This window comes from Loa loa (genome assembly GCF_000183805.2).
Source record: "Loa loa unplaced genomic scaffold supercont3.40, whole genome shotgun sequence".
In the NCBI taxonomy this organism is placed as follows: domain Eukaryota; kingdom Metazoa; phylum Nematoda; class Chromadorea; order Rhabditida; family Onchocercidae; genus Loa; species Loa loa.
In genome coordinates, this window is record NW_018108220.1 from 154,944 (window position 1) to 174,579 (window position 19,636).

Consider the following 19,636-nt stretch of genomic DNA (forward strand, 5'->3'; position numbering starts at 1 on the left):
TTTCTCTATCTTAAACTGATTCTTATATTTCAGTATTCCAATAGATTCCAATTAACTTGCCCTTTTAAGGATTTCAGGAATGTCAATGGTGAATGTCATTGAATATGGAATGAAGAGTACGAAAAGACGACATGAGAAAACCAAAAGTTTTTTAACCAGGAAATTGCATTTTAATCCAACAATAAGGACGGAGAATTTCCGGCTGTCTTAATCCTTATTCCAGAAAACACGTGTGATGGTGATCAGCGTGGATAGAAAACATGAACGTAATTTTTCTGGGTAAAAAACCATAAAATAGAAATATGAGATATACTAGCAGCATAAGGTAAACGGAATTATCGTTGGATGATTGCACGTACTACTTGTGTGAAAGGAGACCAGGAATAATGTGGAGACGGATGTGACCTTCGAATCAAGGTATACCATATTGTATTCGCATAAAGGACCGTACTTACACACATCAAATTTATAATTATGCTCCTCTACAAACAGAAACACTCACAGATCTCTCGAAATCAATCAGCACAATACCATGAAAACCAGTGCTATACTGGCTATCGCCCAATACAGCGCTTTTATTAAATAGTACTAATTATCAAAATTCACCGCCTGTTATGTTATAGAAAACTCACGTTTCTCGATTCTCCATTATGTGAAAACATCATTCAAATAAATCATCACTTAGGATTACAGTACTGATTCAATCTTTGTGTGTATATATGTGTTTGTGTCAAATTCGGTCACAAAGAAATTATGTGAAAAGAAACTAAGATGAAGGAGTGCAACTGCAACAATCACACTAAACAAATTTATCAAAAAAACAAGAAAAAAAACAAAGCAATAAAGAAGAAAAGGGGATAGGGAATATAACAAAAAAATAGACTTTATTTCTAAATTTTTACCGAAAAAAACATACCGGAAGCGAACCACACAGTGGGAAAAATTACCAAGTAGGATTACAGTACTGATTTATAGTGGACATTGTAACCAAAAGTCAGATAGTGATTTATATTATAAATCAAAAAGTTAACGAAGGAAAGTGAAAGTAAAATAAATGCAGTTAAGAACTTGAACTATTTCAACAAATACAAGATATCAGCAATATGAAAACATCACTTCACAGATTCTACTGGCACCTATAAGTTCAACAGTAATAAATATTAATTACAGTAATAACTGAAATACATTTACTGATAGAAACCAATTTTTCCGTTTTTTTGCTCGCATCAGCAGTCAAAGTTCGAAAGATATTCTTCATCTGCTGTTATGAATTTTTGATTATATGTACAACTAATAATTCCATAAAACAATTAAATCTCGCCACGATTGTCTCCACGAAGTCCATGACAAAGATGCCTATCTGATGCTTTACTGTGCAACAAATACAACAGAAATAACCGCATAGCAATGCGATTAAATTAAGACATCTAAACTCTAAATCGTCATATTTATTGTCTGAATTACTTTCTTTTCGACTATATCTCTGACCACTTTTACTGCAGTTATGAAACAAACAATTTTTGCAGTTATTTTTAAAAGTGCTACAATTATAATTCAGTACAGAAAAAGAAAATGAAAACATACTTCCAAAAAATACTAAAAATAAATGATAACACCAACAAAGAATAAGATGATGTCGATATGGCTTTCATACGAATAAATGAACTGCTCATCATTCAACGTAACGTTTCTCAGAAATCGTGAATCTCCTGGAAAAAAGAGCCTTTGATCCAAAAAGAATTTTTATTAAAAATTAAAACTGAGTTCAATATGATGATTACCTTGAAGCTGACTGCTCTTGAAGATGACTGCCTCAGTCATACAAGAATCAACATTTCAATGACTTCTTTATTAGATACCCAACCACTCATTCCTTGAGTATAAATGGAAGAATTTTCTAAGACCTGGGATGCAGAAAGAGTGGCGTTCTGAGATATGAAGCTTAACAAATTATGTATTCTTCAAACGACAGCCAGCATTGCTGCGTGTGAAAAACAAAGAATTTTTAGCAAATTTTTTCTAAGTGAACATCCAATGTATTATTCTCAAACAACTAGCAATGCTCATTCCCCTAAGTAGGAATATTTCAAATGTTTTTAATTTAATTCATCTTAATCTTCTAATTTAATTTATTTTAAAAAGTCCACTTCCATAAAAGGGCCATATTTCTAAAAATAAAGCTTAAAAATTAAAAAGCTTAAAAATTAAAAATTAAAAAGCTTAAAAATTTATTGGATTTTTCAAATCCAAGAAAAAAAACAGACAAAACGATCTGTAACATTCTTAGGCAGGGCATGCTCGCTAAAATAACGAATATCAGTAACATCTAAAAAAAAATATGCTAGTACAAAAATCTACACTTACACGAAATTATACGATATATAGTCTGCTAAAGATAACTGCTGAATTAAACTGTGGAAGTTCAATCAATTGTGGAAGCAATGCGGCAAGAACAACGATGCAGAAAGAATGTGGACTGCATAATGCGAATGTAACTACAAAGTCATTTTATGACCATGTTCTCTAGATCTTTTTATCTCTACTTTCAAACTCTATGTTTCCAAACAAACTACACTAAATTTTCCGAAGTATTAGATGTCATAGCAACATCACGAAACATTTCTTAAAGGAATCAACAAATCTGGAATGAAATCAATGAATTTCTTAAGTTCTTAAGGTTGAAAAATCAACTTGAGAGTATACGGATGAATTATTGGAACATAATACAATAGGGGTATACAATTTATGTGTCTATTTCATAATATTTTAATAATGGAAAAGTTTTCTACAGATTTAGCTCTTCACTAGACAATCAGTTAGAAACATAATGTGAAACTGTTTAATTATTCTTGATAATTTACTGATAGTAATACTAATATTGACGAAACCTGGTCAATTACTGTAATACACTCGATAATACAACGTTTTGGACCGCCACAAAGAATATGAATTGTCAAACTTCAACAAGTATACACCTTGTCCTGGATATACGTGACTACCAGCGTACACCTTAAAGAAAAATTATGAATTACAACTGAAAATTTGCGAGTAAAAAGGATCAGGCGTCAACTAGAAAATTACTATAAAATTTGTGCTTCATCTCCAATCAATTAATGACCATTTATCAACGGAATATATTTGTAGGGATTTAAAGAAAATTCATATTCCAATCATCTAAAAAAATGATGAGTTTGATCAAGCAAGTCGATTCTTATTAAACAATCAGGAAATGTACGTTGCAGATATCACCAGGAGTCAAAAGTCAGAATGGATCTGTGAAGCTATGAGACGAAACAGTACATATTTTATTAAATCAGCATTATGCAACCAAACTGAAATTTCTCATGAAGAGGTAAAATTTTGAAAATTTGAATTTTAGTAGGCAAATCGAACGCATTCAAGTACAGAATTCATTCATCATACTTTCATTCTTTCATCTCAAATCTTAATGAAAATAATTTGAACCTCTTCATGACAATCACGTCGATAAATGGGGACAATTTCATCGACATGTGGTTTGCTCTGGCCCATCTGCTTCTCCCTTACAGAACTACCGCTTTCCACGTCACTAGTCCTCAGTTCTACTTGTAAAAAGTCTTCGTCCGCTTCTTCATCGGACGATTCCGATACATGAACGGAGACCTTAACTGGCACATAAAAATTATATGGTTTTAAAAGTAAGGATTGGATTTGAAAAGATGTGATCAATAATAAAGGTAATAACCGCTACAAAACATGTGCTTCCACATAATAAATGTTTGCATGATCCTGTTCAGTAGCAATGAATCAGATCAAAATTTCTATTTTTATTTTTTAGCAAACCCAGTAATGACACTTTTACTTATATTTTTGACTCACACATAAAACCTCATAACAATGAACTGCCTTACTCCCATGTAAAAATATCACGAATCGATGTTCCAGTAGCTAAGCTACCTTTAAATATCTGAATCATTCTAGAGTAAATAAGTAATAAAGTTAACAAGCTTAAATTTTAAAAATTCTCACATGATTTGTTTGAGAAATTGTCCATTCAAAAAAGACACCAAAACCAATATCATAATGGTCGGTTGCAAATTCCCAAAACAAACAACTGCCCTCCTCATGAGTTGGTACACGGACCTGCATCAGTATGAACTGTAAGTGCTGAGTCTTTGATTCCGGTTTCATTTGAAAGTTCATTATTGAGATATGAAAGAACATCCAAAACTTATTTACATAAACAGCACCATACAGCCTATCGAAATTTATTTTTTATATCATCCAATATACTTCTTTCAAAGTATATTGGACTCGTCTTATGAAACCACTCGTCTTATTAATTCTGTATGGCACGAATGATTATCTTCTCCTCCATATGCTGCTCAATCCTTTTTCCCAAAAGTAAAATGACGAATAAATCGTTCTGGAAATAAATGAAACTTCTTACAAGCTACCCGAAATTCTAAAATGCAAAACTCACCGTTACTGTTTCACCATGTCCAACTTTGATGATGCTCTCACTACCTTCTTTCCGGATTGCAGTCTTGAATTCCACAATATCTTGGCGATTCCACATTGATGCTGGTGCTATCACAGGATTCGCTGGAAAATTAAACAATTAAAATGTAAATACTATACGTTAAGCTTTTACTATAGCAATTCTTGCTATCTAATCCAATAATCACAATACTACAATTCCTTCCATTGACACAGAGAAATCAATTCAAGCTTGAAACGAAGAGTTACATCATGAACCCAACGAAAGATCCATAGTGTTGAAAAATGATCTATAACATAGCTGCAATTACGACCATCCAGTAAATACAATTCATAAGAGGACCCTTGAAAAACCTTAGCCTTAGAGCTTTAATAAATCGTCATTATGAATGGCCTAGAGGGACTGCAGGAAGCATAAACATTTTCCTAATGTGATGCACATAAGCATACTTAAGCACAAACAGCAAAAAAAGGTCGATAAGGTAAATCGCATTCCAAAGACATTCTTTAGGCAATATATCATTTAAATCATTATTTGTATTTTTATATGAACTTTCCTGTTTATCATTCTTATTTCTCTTCATTCTTTTGCTCGTTGATATGAGTCATGGGAAGGCGCCATGCATGTGAAACATAGCAAAACTCATTATGGACGAGACCGATGCTCAAAAAAAAGAAAAAAGGAACGGAAATGTTTGTTGACCTAAAAACAAAGGAAGTTAAACATCAGCAACACAATTGAGTCTTCTGCTCATCTGATGAATTACGGAAAATTAACCTCTCGACCACTTTCGCCAGTGTCATTAATTAACTTGTATCTTCTACGAAATTCCACTTTTTGTTGTGGTTAATTTTGTACACTATCGCTTAGTCAACTGGACATTTTTGGGGAAAGATCTATTTTCGGTTGCTGTACTAAAATCAAGCAAAATACACGAGTTGTGATTAACTTTCACTTCTACGAAGTTAATGAATATTCTCGACTCAGCAACTCAACCTTCTCAATAGCAAGTAAATCGGAGCAGAAACCGAATCTATCTCTTCCAGGCAACATATATTCCCATAAACAATATATCGCTTCATCCTAAGTATTTTTTTCGTTAATATTCTTGAGAACTTTTTGCTCCAAGAATAATTTCCAGCTGAAGAAAGAAACGAAGGAATTCCAAATTGGTTCATGCATGGTTCATGCACTGTGTATCACGGCCTTGATATACACCACTTGCTGATAGTGTTTGTAAGCACCGTTCGTTCCAAATAATGAAATGCATTAACACTGCCTTATTATGGCCCATTTCTCCTTAAACGTTCTTTTCAACGTCTTGCTCCAGTCAATTTAAACTTTGGAATTCTGTTTTACTTTACTTTCCAATTATTTTTATTCCTTAAAACTATTTATTGAAGTCAGCAAAATGTACACAGGTTGTGAATTTCCTTTTTTCTAATCAGAATAACTGGCAGTACTTTGTTGCTTGATCCCAAATAACTTGTCCGAAAATGACATTACAAGAAATGAGCTACCTTACTTGCGGAATTTATTGTCCATGTAGGCAGAGTATAATCCATTAATTCCTCCACAATAAAACGCTTTCCCAAACTAGCTCAATTTTCTTGTGATTAAAGACATAAAACGAGAAATACAATAAACAGTACGCCTCTTATCATTTAGATATGTTTGTTTTTGAGTCTTTTATATAAAATTTTTAAAACTAGTAAATACTGCAAAAATTTTTCAGACAAATCTCCATAATAAGACCATAGTAAAAATTAGATAGAACATTTTTAAAAAGATGAATAACAAGAAAAGATGACCAGCACCGATGGTAAACAAGAAAGTAGCTTAGAGTGACAGAAGAAGCCTATTTGGTAATGAAGTGAACACACCTCAACCAAGAAAAAAAAACAAAAATAGTAAAGTATAAAAGAAAAGAGAAAATTCAAAAAAGAAACAAGAGGGAAGAAAATCTGATCAAGCATAAATATAACTACAGAAAGGAAAATGCAAACTTGCGCCATTTCCTTCATCCTCTCCTGACCTTTTCTTCCCCAAGATTTTATTATCATTCCACCTAAGTTTTAATTAATATAAATCCAACTACATGAAGTGGAAAAATCCACAAAAAGGTGCACTCGAAAAAATCCCAATGGCTCAAGCAGTTTGAAGTTTGCCATCAGTAGTGAAAATGGACGACTAATTGGGAAAAATAATATAATTACATTAATATTGTAGAAGACAGCATAACGAATGTTTCAAGAAAATTTTAGACTAGAACGTAACTACTTAACAAAATAAATAGCTCTTCTTCCCCAGATCTTCACTTAACAAATGGTCTTTCTTTGAAAATAATGAGTTGTTTAAAATAGGTCTGTTTCTAACATTGATGCTTTTTTCTTGGCACAACTAACAGTTTACCTAGTAGCCGATAACTTGATTTGCTGATTATTTTCACCAAAATCCTGAAACTTAGAAGAATGGAAGGAAAAATGAACTAACAAGGTAAATCCTCGCCAGCTTCCTCATCGGAAACATCCGAATTCTGATTTGGATTTCGCTTCCCTTCACTATCAGCTTTATTCTGCGCGCTATCTTCCCCATCCAAATTTTTCGCTGAAGTAAGTCCGCTCTCCGGAGATGCGCCAACTACTTTAGCTTGTTGTGCATATATTTGAGCCATGTACTGTTGATAGTGCTGCTCCTGGAGTTGTTTGATCAATGCCTCCTGCTGTAACAGTATTTATAACCAATTTTCCATACTAAGCAGTTCTGAAGAACTGCATCATTTTTTTTTACATCTTTCAATGTTCATTCTTACTGCAAAAGCTTAAAAGATAAGAACTTCCCAGAAAGCTGAATGCTCAGTATTACTGCCATTCGGTGAATCATTTTAAAATGCAAATGTTTTTGCGGTGACAGGCTAAAAATATAGTTGATATTTTGCATTCAAAAAAGAGGAAACTGCATTTATTGTTGAATTCGTCTAAATTGTTTAACTTTGCACTTATAAAGAAACTTTGCCCATTGGTGCGAATACAATAAAAACAACTTTCCAGAGTACAAGAATGTACAGCTGCTTCCATTGTTGTGTAATTGACTTTTTTAAGGATATCCGTTACCACCTTCATTTTTAAATTCCCTTGAATTTCAATTTTTTATCTATATTCCACAATTGAAATTATTTACAGGAGCTATCCCAGAATTTCTCCCTTATTCGGGAATAAATATGCATTTTTATCTATTAGAGATCAATAATTCCCGGACTTCGTTTGATTTTTGAAATTGTTAAACAACAGAAATCATTTTTTTACCTTGACTTATGAGAAGCTACTGGAAATGAAAAATGAAAAATGAGAAAAGAAGAGACTGCAAATGAAAAACAGCTGACTTCAACAAGAAAATTAATGCTTGAGGTAATTTCTTTTATTTTTGGACTGTCATGTACTGTTTATCTTGAAACAGATCCTTCAGTCAAAAGTAAGGATAAATAGCTATTTCCCTCAAGGAATGCATATTAGTATTTCGAAACTCAGCACCGTCATTTAAGAAAATAAAAGGAATTAAAATAAGAAATAAAAGGTAGCTGGATTCTCTATACAGGTTACAAATGGCTAAATAAAGTTTAAACTAAATAAGGCTCTATTTCCGACTGAAATTTATTATTTTTCAAAAAAAAAAATGAAGAGTGGTGCATTAACTCTTACTTGAACATTTTCTTTATAATTATGACGAATTAACTCTAAAAACATGCACTTTTACAGCAGCCTTAAGCTGCATAATTGAGGAACGACGTAATGTGGATATCTTTACAATATGGTTAGAGACCCTAACCGATCCTCAACACTCCCACATCTTCATTCGAACCAACCATATATTAATCAGCTTGGAAATTCCAAGATTATCATTTTACACTCCCAGAACAGTAGTTTCCAAATAAAAATTTGCATCAACAAGTAACTACGCTATTGATAAAGCAGATTAATTATCCCTGAATTATTCACTACACTCTCTACAAGTGTCCATCTCATCTGATCTTTATCTCTTTCCAACATCATCCTTTGGTGTTCCCAAATATAATGCCTGTTTAGTATGATATAAGTACAAAATGAAGAGTCATCCAAAGCATAATCAATCTGAACTTTTCAAAAAAAAACGAAGAGAACGCAAAAAACGTCACTCATCATTGCCATCACCAGCAGTAGCACTAGCAGTAGCAGTAGCAACAATACTAGTAGTCGTAGCAGCAATATAGCAGCAGTAGTGGCAGTAAGAGCAGCAGCAGCAGCCACGTCAGTACCTATGACTGCTTCAAGTTAAGCCGAACAAACGTCAGGCAAGCTTAATCTGTTAGTTTCATCCCCAAACCATTCTCCACATCTCATTCTCATCAAAATCAACCTCTACCTCAACTCTATCAACGACTTCGGCAGTTGGTAATCCTCCATTTCGTTTACACTTTTTTGTTCAAAATTGGTTCGTACGAATTCTATTACGGATACATTGCTAATCTGCTTCCTGAAGCTTAAAAGACAAAATTTGTGGTTATAGTGGACTTTGAAGTATATTCAATTTTATATAGCATAGTATCAGATGCCAAATCCATTTCCATTCGACCAACATAATATTACTCCGCTTTCACCTATTTACTTCCCGTCTTACAGCTGCCAAAAAAGAAGCCGCATAGATGAATGTTTAGTCATGAAAAAAATTGGCAGAAATACGCAAGTTTTTCAATGTTGCTCGAAAATACCACAAAAATTTGCATAATTCCAAAGCCTTCATAAGACACTGAAATAGAAAAATCATATTCAATTGTCAGTATGCAATGCACTTTTCCATGTCATCAAATAATGCTTGTAGAACTTATTGGACGGAACAATTCCCGAACTTGTAACTTGGATTATTACTTAATGTAGCTCATTTAAAAACAAGAAAGCTTGTAAAAGAATAAACAGGCGGGAGTTAGGCAACTTAATACTTTGAATAAGAAGCATTTTCAAGTTTATTAATGTTGCGGACAAATTCGAAATGTTAATTTTGGACCATCATGTATTTTAGTTGTTAACAGTAAGATAGATAAGCGGGAAAATAAAAAAAGGATAAAATATCTAATCAAAAAGCCGCGACTGATGATCAATGTTATATTTGAAGAGTAGAGATTATTTTTCAGGAAAAGAAACGATGATCGACAAACTGCATGAGGACTGTCTCATATCCATATTTCAAAAGTTGGATTTCATTGATCGCGTACGCCTTGAGGTCGTATGTCATAAGTGGTTCAAAATACTACAGGTCCATTTAAAATCAGTTTATTATTTACTACCGCCAGTTTCTTTTCGAGGAGACAGACACTGAAGTATAAAAGAGAACCAGACAGGCATTTTAATTACAAGAATGAAAAAATTTTCGACCGTCTTATCTACGTAAAAAATTGTAGATAAACACCTTCTCTGAATTGCCAAGAACGGCTGACTAGGAGATTTGTCCAATAAACAAGAATAGGTTTTCTAGGCAAATTATGCAAATGAATATAGCATATTTTTGATATAAAAGATATTTAAATCGATGGATAAAAAAAATGCTTAACTGCTGTACAAATCACTAAATACTACAGGAAATAATGTTTTCCGCTTAACGCAACTTTATATCGATTGTAGTTGAGCAAGTAAACTTTCCACCAGTACAGATATACATTAAATTACTAATAAAATATGAAATGGCATGAATATCAAAATACTCTGCTCCCGCATCAAACTACTCTCAGGGTTATATAACAGGATGCAAACTGAGCACTTGCTAATTTAACATTCAAAGCAAACGTCTTGAGTATATTGATCCAATTGTCTACGAAAGACTAAAAACCAACCTCATCAACTTCAAGGGTTGTTTTTTTGTCTAGTGCTACTGAATGCAAAACAAATATTATGCAAACAATCCGATCAGTACTTTGCAGAAGCAAGCAAGTTACGCGAACGTTAAAGAATTGAATATGGCCGACTTTTTAGCAAATGATTCCAGCGGCTATTTCCAGCAGGTATCTTCAGTCTATCCTAAACTATCCTCTTCTTAATTCTCCCAAGAATCAAATGAACTTGAGGATATGAGATATAACAGAATTTGAGGAAATAACAGTCCTCCACAACATAAATATACATTCGATCAAAAAACTTTGGCTTGGACTTCCGAGTTCTTCAGCTGTGAAGAATCGATGAAAATGGACTGAGGCTTCCCATCGTCAACAGGCAACAAAGCATTATTTTCTTTGCTGACCCTACCCTCGTCTTTTACAACTCTTGCATTTTTTAATCTTTTGCCCGAAAAACTCATTCATACATTCTTTGAATTTAGAAGTATTACTGTTAAATCAAACCAAAAATTAAATCATGATAATGAAACACAATGGAACAAGACCTCGCGATGCATTTGCTCGCAGACACAAAAGTGCAATCGGATAAATCACACATATATTTTACTGTCCTTGATTTTTCCGCAAAACTCATAAGTTCCATTTACTCTAATCTTCAGATTTTCCTTCAGGAGTTCATCTCATTCGCGCCAACGGTTATTGGAGTGGTAAGACGTTGCGGGCGCTATGTTCGGATGATCAGTTTTGGCCAACGATGGCTTAAAATCTCACAGCCTATTATTGACGCTATTGCTGAGTTCGTTTAATTTTTAAAGGGAATAAAAATGCGCATTTTTCATCTAAATTCAATCTGGAGATCGTTATTCGATATTTTCATGCTGTTTCCTAATTTAGCCATTGCACTCGTCTAACAGAACTTGACCTTGGCTGTATTATTCTGGATGCTGATATATCTATCCTATTGGAGAGGATTGGCGAGAATCTGGAAACATTTTCATTGGAAGAGACTAGCTGGGTGAATAAAGATGACGGCGATAAGGTTTTACGCATTATTTGTAAAAAATTGACATGAAGATTGGAGCAAAGGAGGATCAGGTTTTTTTGCTAAGGATTTGAATTTCCATGGCTTACAAGTCTGTTTTCGCTTCCACTTCTTAAGTTCATACTAATTAAGATAATCAATTTGAACAATTGAAACTGAAAAGAAATATCCGTATGAAGAGAGTACAATTATTGCTGCATCTATCCGTTCTATTTTCATACATATATAACTTGCAGTCAGTAATTTTCGAAGATGTTTTTAGGTGCAAGACTTCTTTCAACGAATGAAAAAACTGAATAAAATCAACCTCAGACGAGCTTCGTTTAAACTGAACAAACTTCACGAACTTCCTCCTTGCCTCAAGTACGTTTTCTCCTAGCTATTCAGAGAGAATTCTCAACTGTCTTCGATTCTAAATTTCAAAATTACGATAAATGAAGTGAAAACTTGCAGGAGCATTGAGATCAGTGGGACCACTTCACTTCCAGCAGAAATTTTAAACGCATTTCTCGCTCTACATCCAAACCTGACTGAACTAGAACTAAGTCCGCTATCAGTAACAGATGACATGACTTTATCATATATCAGTGGTCTACCAGCACTACAATCTCTTCACATAGGGTATATACAGAAAGAAGCTCAAATTCTTCCAATGGAACCATTAGCCTTTTGCAATACTATTCAAAACCTACATATTCAGGTAAATAATGCTTTTGCACCCTGCCATAGCCGTCAGCTAACAGAACAAATTACAGAATAATGATATGCATTAAGTACAATGAATTGTTCCTTTCTCAAGGTAATTTTACAATGACTTTAGAGAACTATCTCAACAAAAAGGAAGAGTTCTCAAATTCTCTTTTAAAAAATATTAATCAGACCATAGTAATTTCTCGATTACAGAGTTTCCTGAAGTACCAAGAAACGAATAAGTATATGGAAGTTGTGCATTGAAAATATGAAACAAAACTAAAAATTAAATATTAAGCCAGGATTATAATCTGCCAGCACTACAAACTCTTCACACAGGGTATATACAGGAAGAAGTTCAAGTTTTTTCTATGGAAGAATGGTAAAGAGCAATCCACATTTAATTCGATTCAATTTTAATTTTAAATAAAGGAATCAATTTCAGAACTGCGTTGCCTTGACAGGGCAAAGTCTACGATTAATACTAGAAGGACTTGTGAACTTGCGATCGCTATCGGTTATAAGTTGTTCGAAAGTGTTTGATTACTCTTCTTTATCACAATGCCGTCTGCTAGATTCATTAAGTATTGGCCATTCACCTCATCTCTCCGATGAGGAACTAATTCCACTAGCTGCACACAAGAGACTACGCTCAGTGACACTCAACAAGTGTTTCAATATCACCAGTAGCTCCATAATAACCATGATCAGACATTGCACACTGAACAATGTTAGCCATTAAGCCTATCTTCTTAATTCCTTGCAACTGATTGTTATGAAAAAGAAAAAAAGAAGAAAAAAGGATTTTCCCTGTTGTTTGCTCTTATCTGAAATTGTCAATTTGATTGAAAACTTATTCAAATATTATGAAATCCAGATTGCACTCATAAGCTGCGATGGGATAACTGATGAAGTGCTTTACTCGTTAGCTTCAATTCAGTACGCCGTTGAAACGATTTCTGTTCAAGGATGTGCTTGCATTACCAGGTTTACCGTGAATTTCATTGGACTAAAAAAATTGTTATTTTCCATCATGAAAAGGTTCTTACCACACAAATAAACCAAGGGTGTCTCTAACCTCATGTAAATTCTATGCAAACATTAAGTTAATTAGAATCTGAATGTTAAAGACTGTGGTTGCTTCCTTTCAAAGACCTAATTTCTCCATTTGTTACAGCAAAGGTGTAGCGGCTCTTGCACTCATGAAAAATATCACAAAACTACGAGAGCTCGATATTAGCCATAATAGAAACATTGACGATATGGCGATACTATCAATTCACAATGGACTTAAACTAAAGAAAAGAGAAAGTGAAGCAAACTATAGAAATGGGGATAAGGAAAACGAGATAGAGCCTCGTACTTCTGATGACCTAGTAAGTAGTCATTCTGTGTTCATTTTAATTAAGTTTAATAAGAACTCTAAGATGACGGAAAATCTGCAGATAAAGCCTCAGTGATCACTTCATAAATTTCAAAAAAACCATACGAAGAAAGGGAAATGTTAAGCTAAGCCATGATCTGCAAGGATTAATAAACAGCTATTTTTTTTAAGTATCAAGTTAAGGCTAATACTTACTACTAAAAGCATCAAAATGAACAACAAGAATTACTCAACCAATGCATTTATTGTTGTTCAAATATTTTTTTCAGTTAACAATTTATATATTCAAAACAAGCGTTTCGTTCCGAATCGAATCTCATGTGAGCGACCTGATCAGCTTATTGAACTAAACTTAATCAGATACTCTTTGTGTACACTTTAAACAGTCAAGTAAAAGCACGGAGATATCTAAATCTATTCAACTGCTTCAAGATTAAAGTATCCAGGAAATATAAACATGAAGTTTCCCGGATAATTTAGAATAATTTAACTGAAATTCCAAGTGGACAGCTAAGTTTCAATCATATTAGACTTCCCAGGATTTTTATATCTAGATGTGAGTTTTCATCTTCAAATCATTCCAGGTAAGCAGACCGTCAAAAAGTTCGCAATTTTTAAAAGTTAAACAATTGTCCGACTTCCTTAGTTTTTTTTACTTCCCCATTTCTTTGAAATATTCTGACTTTGCTTATTCAATTATTTACTGAGTATTTATAGGCCAAGCTCTCGTATCGAAAACGCATTCAGAAAGTCATGTTTTTACGTAATGCATTTATCCATCAATTGATGTATCAGTTGCATCTTACATGCTGAAAAATCATTCATCCTGGAATTGGGGCAATACGTATTTCTATAATATTATTTATTCCTTCACTGCTTAGTTTCATAGTAAATTTCTCAACGGTATAGTGAAAAACTGCAAATAATGGCAAAGCGTTGTAACATCCGCAACTGGTACTAATGTTTTTGCTGTTTTGATAATCAGCTGATAATCATGTTTCAATATATTTTCTAAATTTCAGTATGCGGGTATTTCAGTCGTGATTTTTATTATTTGGTTTGTTGTATGTCAGAAAAGAAAAAAATTGTCTGATCTAAATTTCCTAAATCTATTTCATACAGAACACGAATCCCTGCTAATATCTACAAAGAAAACTGGCTAAAGATAAGTCCTTTGCACCTAGAACTTAGAGAATTCGAATGCTGAACACATCTGAATATATCTGAACTACGGACGGTAAAGACAAATGCAATCCAATCACTATAATGTGTTGTGGAATATAAAGAATTGATGGAGATTTCGAATGGTGCAAAATTAGCATAAATGAAGTAGTTCCAACCTGGATAAGGTCGCCTACAAATTGTTGTTGAGCGTATGCCCGAAACTGATGATATGTTTGACGGTTGAGAGCTTCTTGAATTTGCTGTCTGCAAAACACAGCATGCTGAATCGCTTAGGGATTAGCAATGATATAAAACAAAGGACGCTACGAAAACGCTAGTGAGAATGAAACTAAAATTGTACTAGATTTGATATTCCAAAATTCAAGGAACTAACCAACACAAGCTCAAGAATCGTTACAAACAGAGTGAAACCATATTAAATGATAAATGACATATTAAATGATAAAGAAAATCATTCATGATAAAGACTACTAATCCGGATCAAATGTTACTGGTTCACATACAAATGAATTTCGATCACAAGAAATCTCATTCCATTCCTGCCCATCTTAGGCACACCTAGCTCGAAACAAGTTAATTTCAAATTCAGTGAAGCATGGATTATTCGGAGGTGAAATTTTAGGTGCCTAAGACGCGAAATTTTTTTGCGATATAGTCAGAGAACTAAGCTTTTCTACACTGTGGATATAACGGTCAGTTGAAGCGTAGTAGTACTTGTGTATAATAAAATCAATAGCAAAGTAAGTCAAATAAAAATCATGCCGCTGTGCTTCAAATTTTTCCATATCATTCATTGCTTGAGAAGCATCAGATTGAACATTATTTTGTTGGTGTTCACTGCAAGCGGATAACTTTTAATGATATTATTGAAAAAAACAAAATAACCGACTAAAAATCATCTGTTAAATAAAGCAAAGATCTTTTGTCGACGATCCTTTATGAACTAGGCTTGTTAAAATTCTATGTTCCTCATTTTTTCATTAAATGAGAAGTAAAACTTTAACAAGCGTAGTTCCAAAAACAGGATTCTCAAAGTATTAACAGCTTGTATATTTTCCTCGATATGTGCATGATAGATTCCAACAACTTGAAAAATACAGAAATCAGGAAATAGAGTTACCTTCTGAGATTCGTTTGTGACTGTAAATGTTCACTGACAAAATCACGAAATGGTGGACAGACAACATCGAGTAGTGTGATGAATGCTGACATTGCATCCGAAGCACTTAAGTTACCCAAGTCTTTCCAAGCTTTCCTGAAGTACAAGATCTAATAAGTGAATAGTCACTACAAACAATTATAACGTGTAATCATTGGGAACATCAACATCCCTGAAATAAGTTCACTTAACAAACAAGCAATTATTCCAAAAAACAAAAACTGAATAGTGCTGTGTATTTGTTGCTGTGCGTTGTGTGTTTGTTTTAACAAAACTAAACGGTAACTGCTACGTATTTTTTAAAAAAATGTAATTTTCTGACAAAAACACAAAAAGAGATATACATTATTCCAACACATAAAAAATAGAGAAAGTGGCAATATCATTAATGAGATCGTAATATTTTGATTTCGAGATCATAGAAATTCATAATTTTTTCGGTGTGTATAGGGCCAACACCATCTATCTGCAAAATTTCCATTTGATAAATTTCTTGAAGAAAACTGAGAATTTAACTGTTAGCAAGTGAATTAACTGAAGCATTCTTTAAAAAAAGCTTTATATATATGTAAAAATAATTTGTGGGAAGGAAGACATAATGTGATCTGACAATAATGAACCAATATAGAGAATTAGGGAGAGGACTGGATGTTTAACATGCCTATAAATGATGCGAATGTTTCTAAAGGTTGGGTAAGAGCAAATCTTTAGCTTGTGACTGCTTTTTAGATGAGTTATGATGGGCCGACTTTCTTGTCTTGATGGGATTGTGAACCATTTTGAAGCTATTTGGAAACAAATTGAAATTGGCGAAAAGCAACGACTAACAAATTCTTCAAATTTTGGATGTAGGAGAAAGTAGGCGAAAAGTACACGAAGAATGTGATAATACTTATATTAAGGGAGACATCAAAAGAAGAACGCTCAATACAGTAACAAATCATACAAACAGAGACTAATGATATATTCGAAAAAAAGATTTAAAGAAAGAATGTGAAGATCCCAAAAGCTGATTTACTTCCTCCAGAATTCTAATGTTAAGTTGGAACTAATCTAAATTCTACAAAACGAAGAAATGCTCGGTGGAAATTTTTTTAAAAAAACTCGCAATACGATCAACTTTTCAACAATCGTTTGAAATCAGTTTTAGGATTAGAAATCTCATTACTTTTGTTCGGTAATGGAAAAACAGTTCCATAACTAGAATAAATGCTTGAATATCTGCAATTTTGTGCAGACTCAACATACTTTTTCATATAACCAAAAGCAATTTTCAGTAAACTAAAAATGTCGATAAGAGCAAAATACGGCTGTACCTGGTAAATTTTATAGTGATTAGTTTTTCTTAGATAAAAGTAAAACTCCCCAAAGTTTTAACACAGAGAGCACCCGGGTAGTGGTATACCACAAACCTGATATTCCATTTACTGATAATAACCAGGGCTGTACTGCTGAAAATGAGTTTCTATTTGAATTAAAAATATTTAGATCTCTTGATATAGACGGCCTGTAAGCTTCAAAAGTTGCAGAAAAGAAGTAAATTAAACAAGAGTGGTCATAAACTATTCTAGAAAATGACAGAGAATTTAATGCTATCAACTTGTGAACGGATATTTTTCAGCTCTAATAAGTTAAAAAAAATACGGCCTCAAAGTATTTTATTTTTCTGTTTTATTCTTCTTTTAGATCTTTATTTCAAAAGCTGCTTGAATAATAACCTTTCCCCATGATACAGCATGGGGAAAGGTAGCGTCGATATATTCTAAGTGGTACCAAAATTCGAAAAGATACCGCGGCTGAGTTTCAAGATGCTTAAAGCCATAGCGCATTCGGTTTGCAGCGTTTTCAAGCTTTAATAAATTAAAATAGATTAAACGGAATAATTTGAATGACTTTGTGGACATCTTCAACGTATTATGTTGCAGACGCTTGCTGTTCCTATTCGATGTTCTTTACTATGATATTTAAAAGCAATTCAATTAAACTTTCAAATATATTGATCAGCAGAACATAGTGTAATAAAACAATAAAGCTTTTAAAATAACAGTTCTGAAAGTCAGATAAAATTTCAATCAAGGAACACATGTTAGATTTGTGAAGCATAGCAAAATGAAATTTCACCCAGGAACTTCATCGCATATATCTTTACTACTTAACAATCATTTATCTGAACTATCTCCCTTTCTAATATTCCGTCATACTTCCTAAAAGATAAAACAAAATTTCTAAATTTATGTTTGCATAAAATTAAAATACACAAACGACATTGTGATGTTTTGCAAAACTTTGCTTTTTTCCTTTTTTTCTTTCTTTTTTTGTAGACCAGACGGTATAAAATCTGAGTTCTCTCGTTGAATTAATTCTTAAGTCTCAGTAATTATAAAGCATATAACACATTCACAAATGCGATGCTTAGGTGTGCTGATTTCAGCTGCCCATTGGATTTTGGGATATCTTACTAGGAAAATATTTGACTATTCTGCTTCGGGAAATAGTCGTAAAACTACTGTAAAAAGTTTTGTATAACAGGCACAAATGGTACCTGTGGAAACGGTGCCTAAGAACAACTAAAACTTCTTCAAAAATTTACTAGCGCACTTACATTCTATCGTTGCCAATGAGGTCAAACCATCCTGAATCATCTGCAGCTGCATCATAAGGACCGTGGCGTACCTGCTTCGAGTATGCCATGAATAATAATCGTTTCTCGTATGGTACCATAAGCTCACAACTCTGTTTTCTTTCTGTAGAAAAAAAAGAAAAAAAGGAGGCTAAATTTTGCCAATGCGACAATGTGACAATATCCAAATATCACCACTTACGATATATTGAAAAAGATTTTAGAAGTTCTCGCATGCAATATGCTTACAGCGACCAATCACTTAATTAATAATAAAATCTTATCCATATTATCAATATTACCACAGATATTACTACCACTGGCAATTAATGTCGTTTCAAGTATTGCAATATTGCTGGATACCTCGGTAAAAAGATACGGCCAATTTGTATACATCCTCCAGTGGCGCTCCAAATTTGTTCATAATTAAGTCGATTTCTGCAATAGCCGTGTCATCGTCTCGTTCAGATGCCTGGATCTCCATAAGCAAGTAACTTGAAAAAATATATATAACAAGATGAAAGAAATGGAAAGGCATATCAAACGTCAAAAGGTAAATTGAAGGAAAGCACTACTGAGTTAAGACCACAGTGATGCTCCCGATCCAAATAAATTTCAGTTTAAATTTCAGTCTTTAGGAAGAATTAATTCAAAGGTCCTCAGCTATTTCTTCTTGCAAAATTACGCAAGCAAATCACTGATGAAAGTTCTAGAGCAATTTCGCTATGGGCAATTTGTTTTGGAAAACAATCAACACTTTAATGCGGTGAAAAGTGTAAAGGACATGTTAAATTCAAGAGCTCGAATAACTATTCTGTCCACTAACTTTTTTTGGGCAGAAAAATTTATCTGAATGAGGACAGTCATCGTGCTTGTCAATATCTCCATTCATTCCGATTCTTTCTCAAGACAATTTATGCAAAAAATGGATAGGTAGAAGAGTGTTAATTGATTTAAACGTTTCAAATTTCATTCCTCCTACCTCCATGAACCCACAAGAGAATCGAATAATCACGCATAAAACCTGAAACAGAAAAAATCCCCACGTCCAGTGACGTTAGAAAACACCGTTTTGGAGATGGACGGACCATACAATACCAGCCGTCACATGGGGAACTAGCACAGGGTTATCATGGAATTTACTTCAATTCTTCGGTCCACTGTTTTTTCCTTGCTGCTTTTATGGGAAACCTGATGCAACAGAGTAGCTAGACAG

General features: G+C 33.5%; 1 protein-coding gene across 1 annotated transcript; it reads right to left on the reverse strand.

Annotated features, from left to right (window-relative positions):
* Positions 1-1,637: 1,637 nt before the first annotated feature.
* LOAG_17104 (hypothetical protein) lies at positions 1,638-18,920 on the reverse strand. Its single transcript, XM_020449764.1, has 11 exons — positions 18,784-18,920; positions 18,403-18,544; positions 15,762-15,896; positions 15,404-15,478; positions 14,797-14,884; positions 6,974-7,202; positions 4,463-4,584; positions 4,009-4,122; positions 3,466-3,642; positions 2,889-3,009; positions 1,638-1,709 (listed from the first exon to the last, which is right to left on the reverse strand). The coding sequence occupies exons 1-10, from the start codon at positions 18,902-18,904 to the stop codon at positions 2,893-2,895; spliced, it is 1,320 nt and encodes a 439-aa protein (XP_020306656.1). The 5' UTR covers positions 18,905-18,920; the 3' UTR covers positions 1,638-1,709; positions 2,889-2,892.
* Positions 18,921-19,636: the final 716 nt, after the last annotated feature.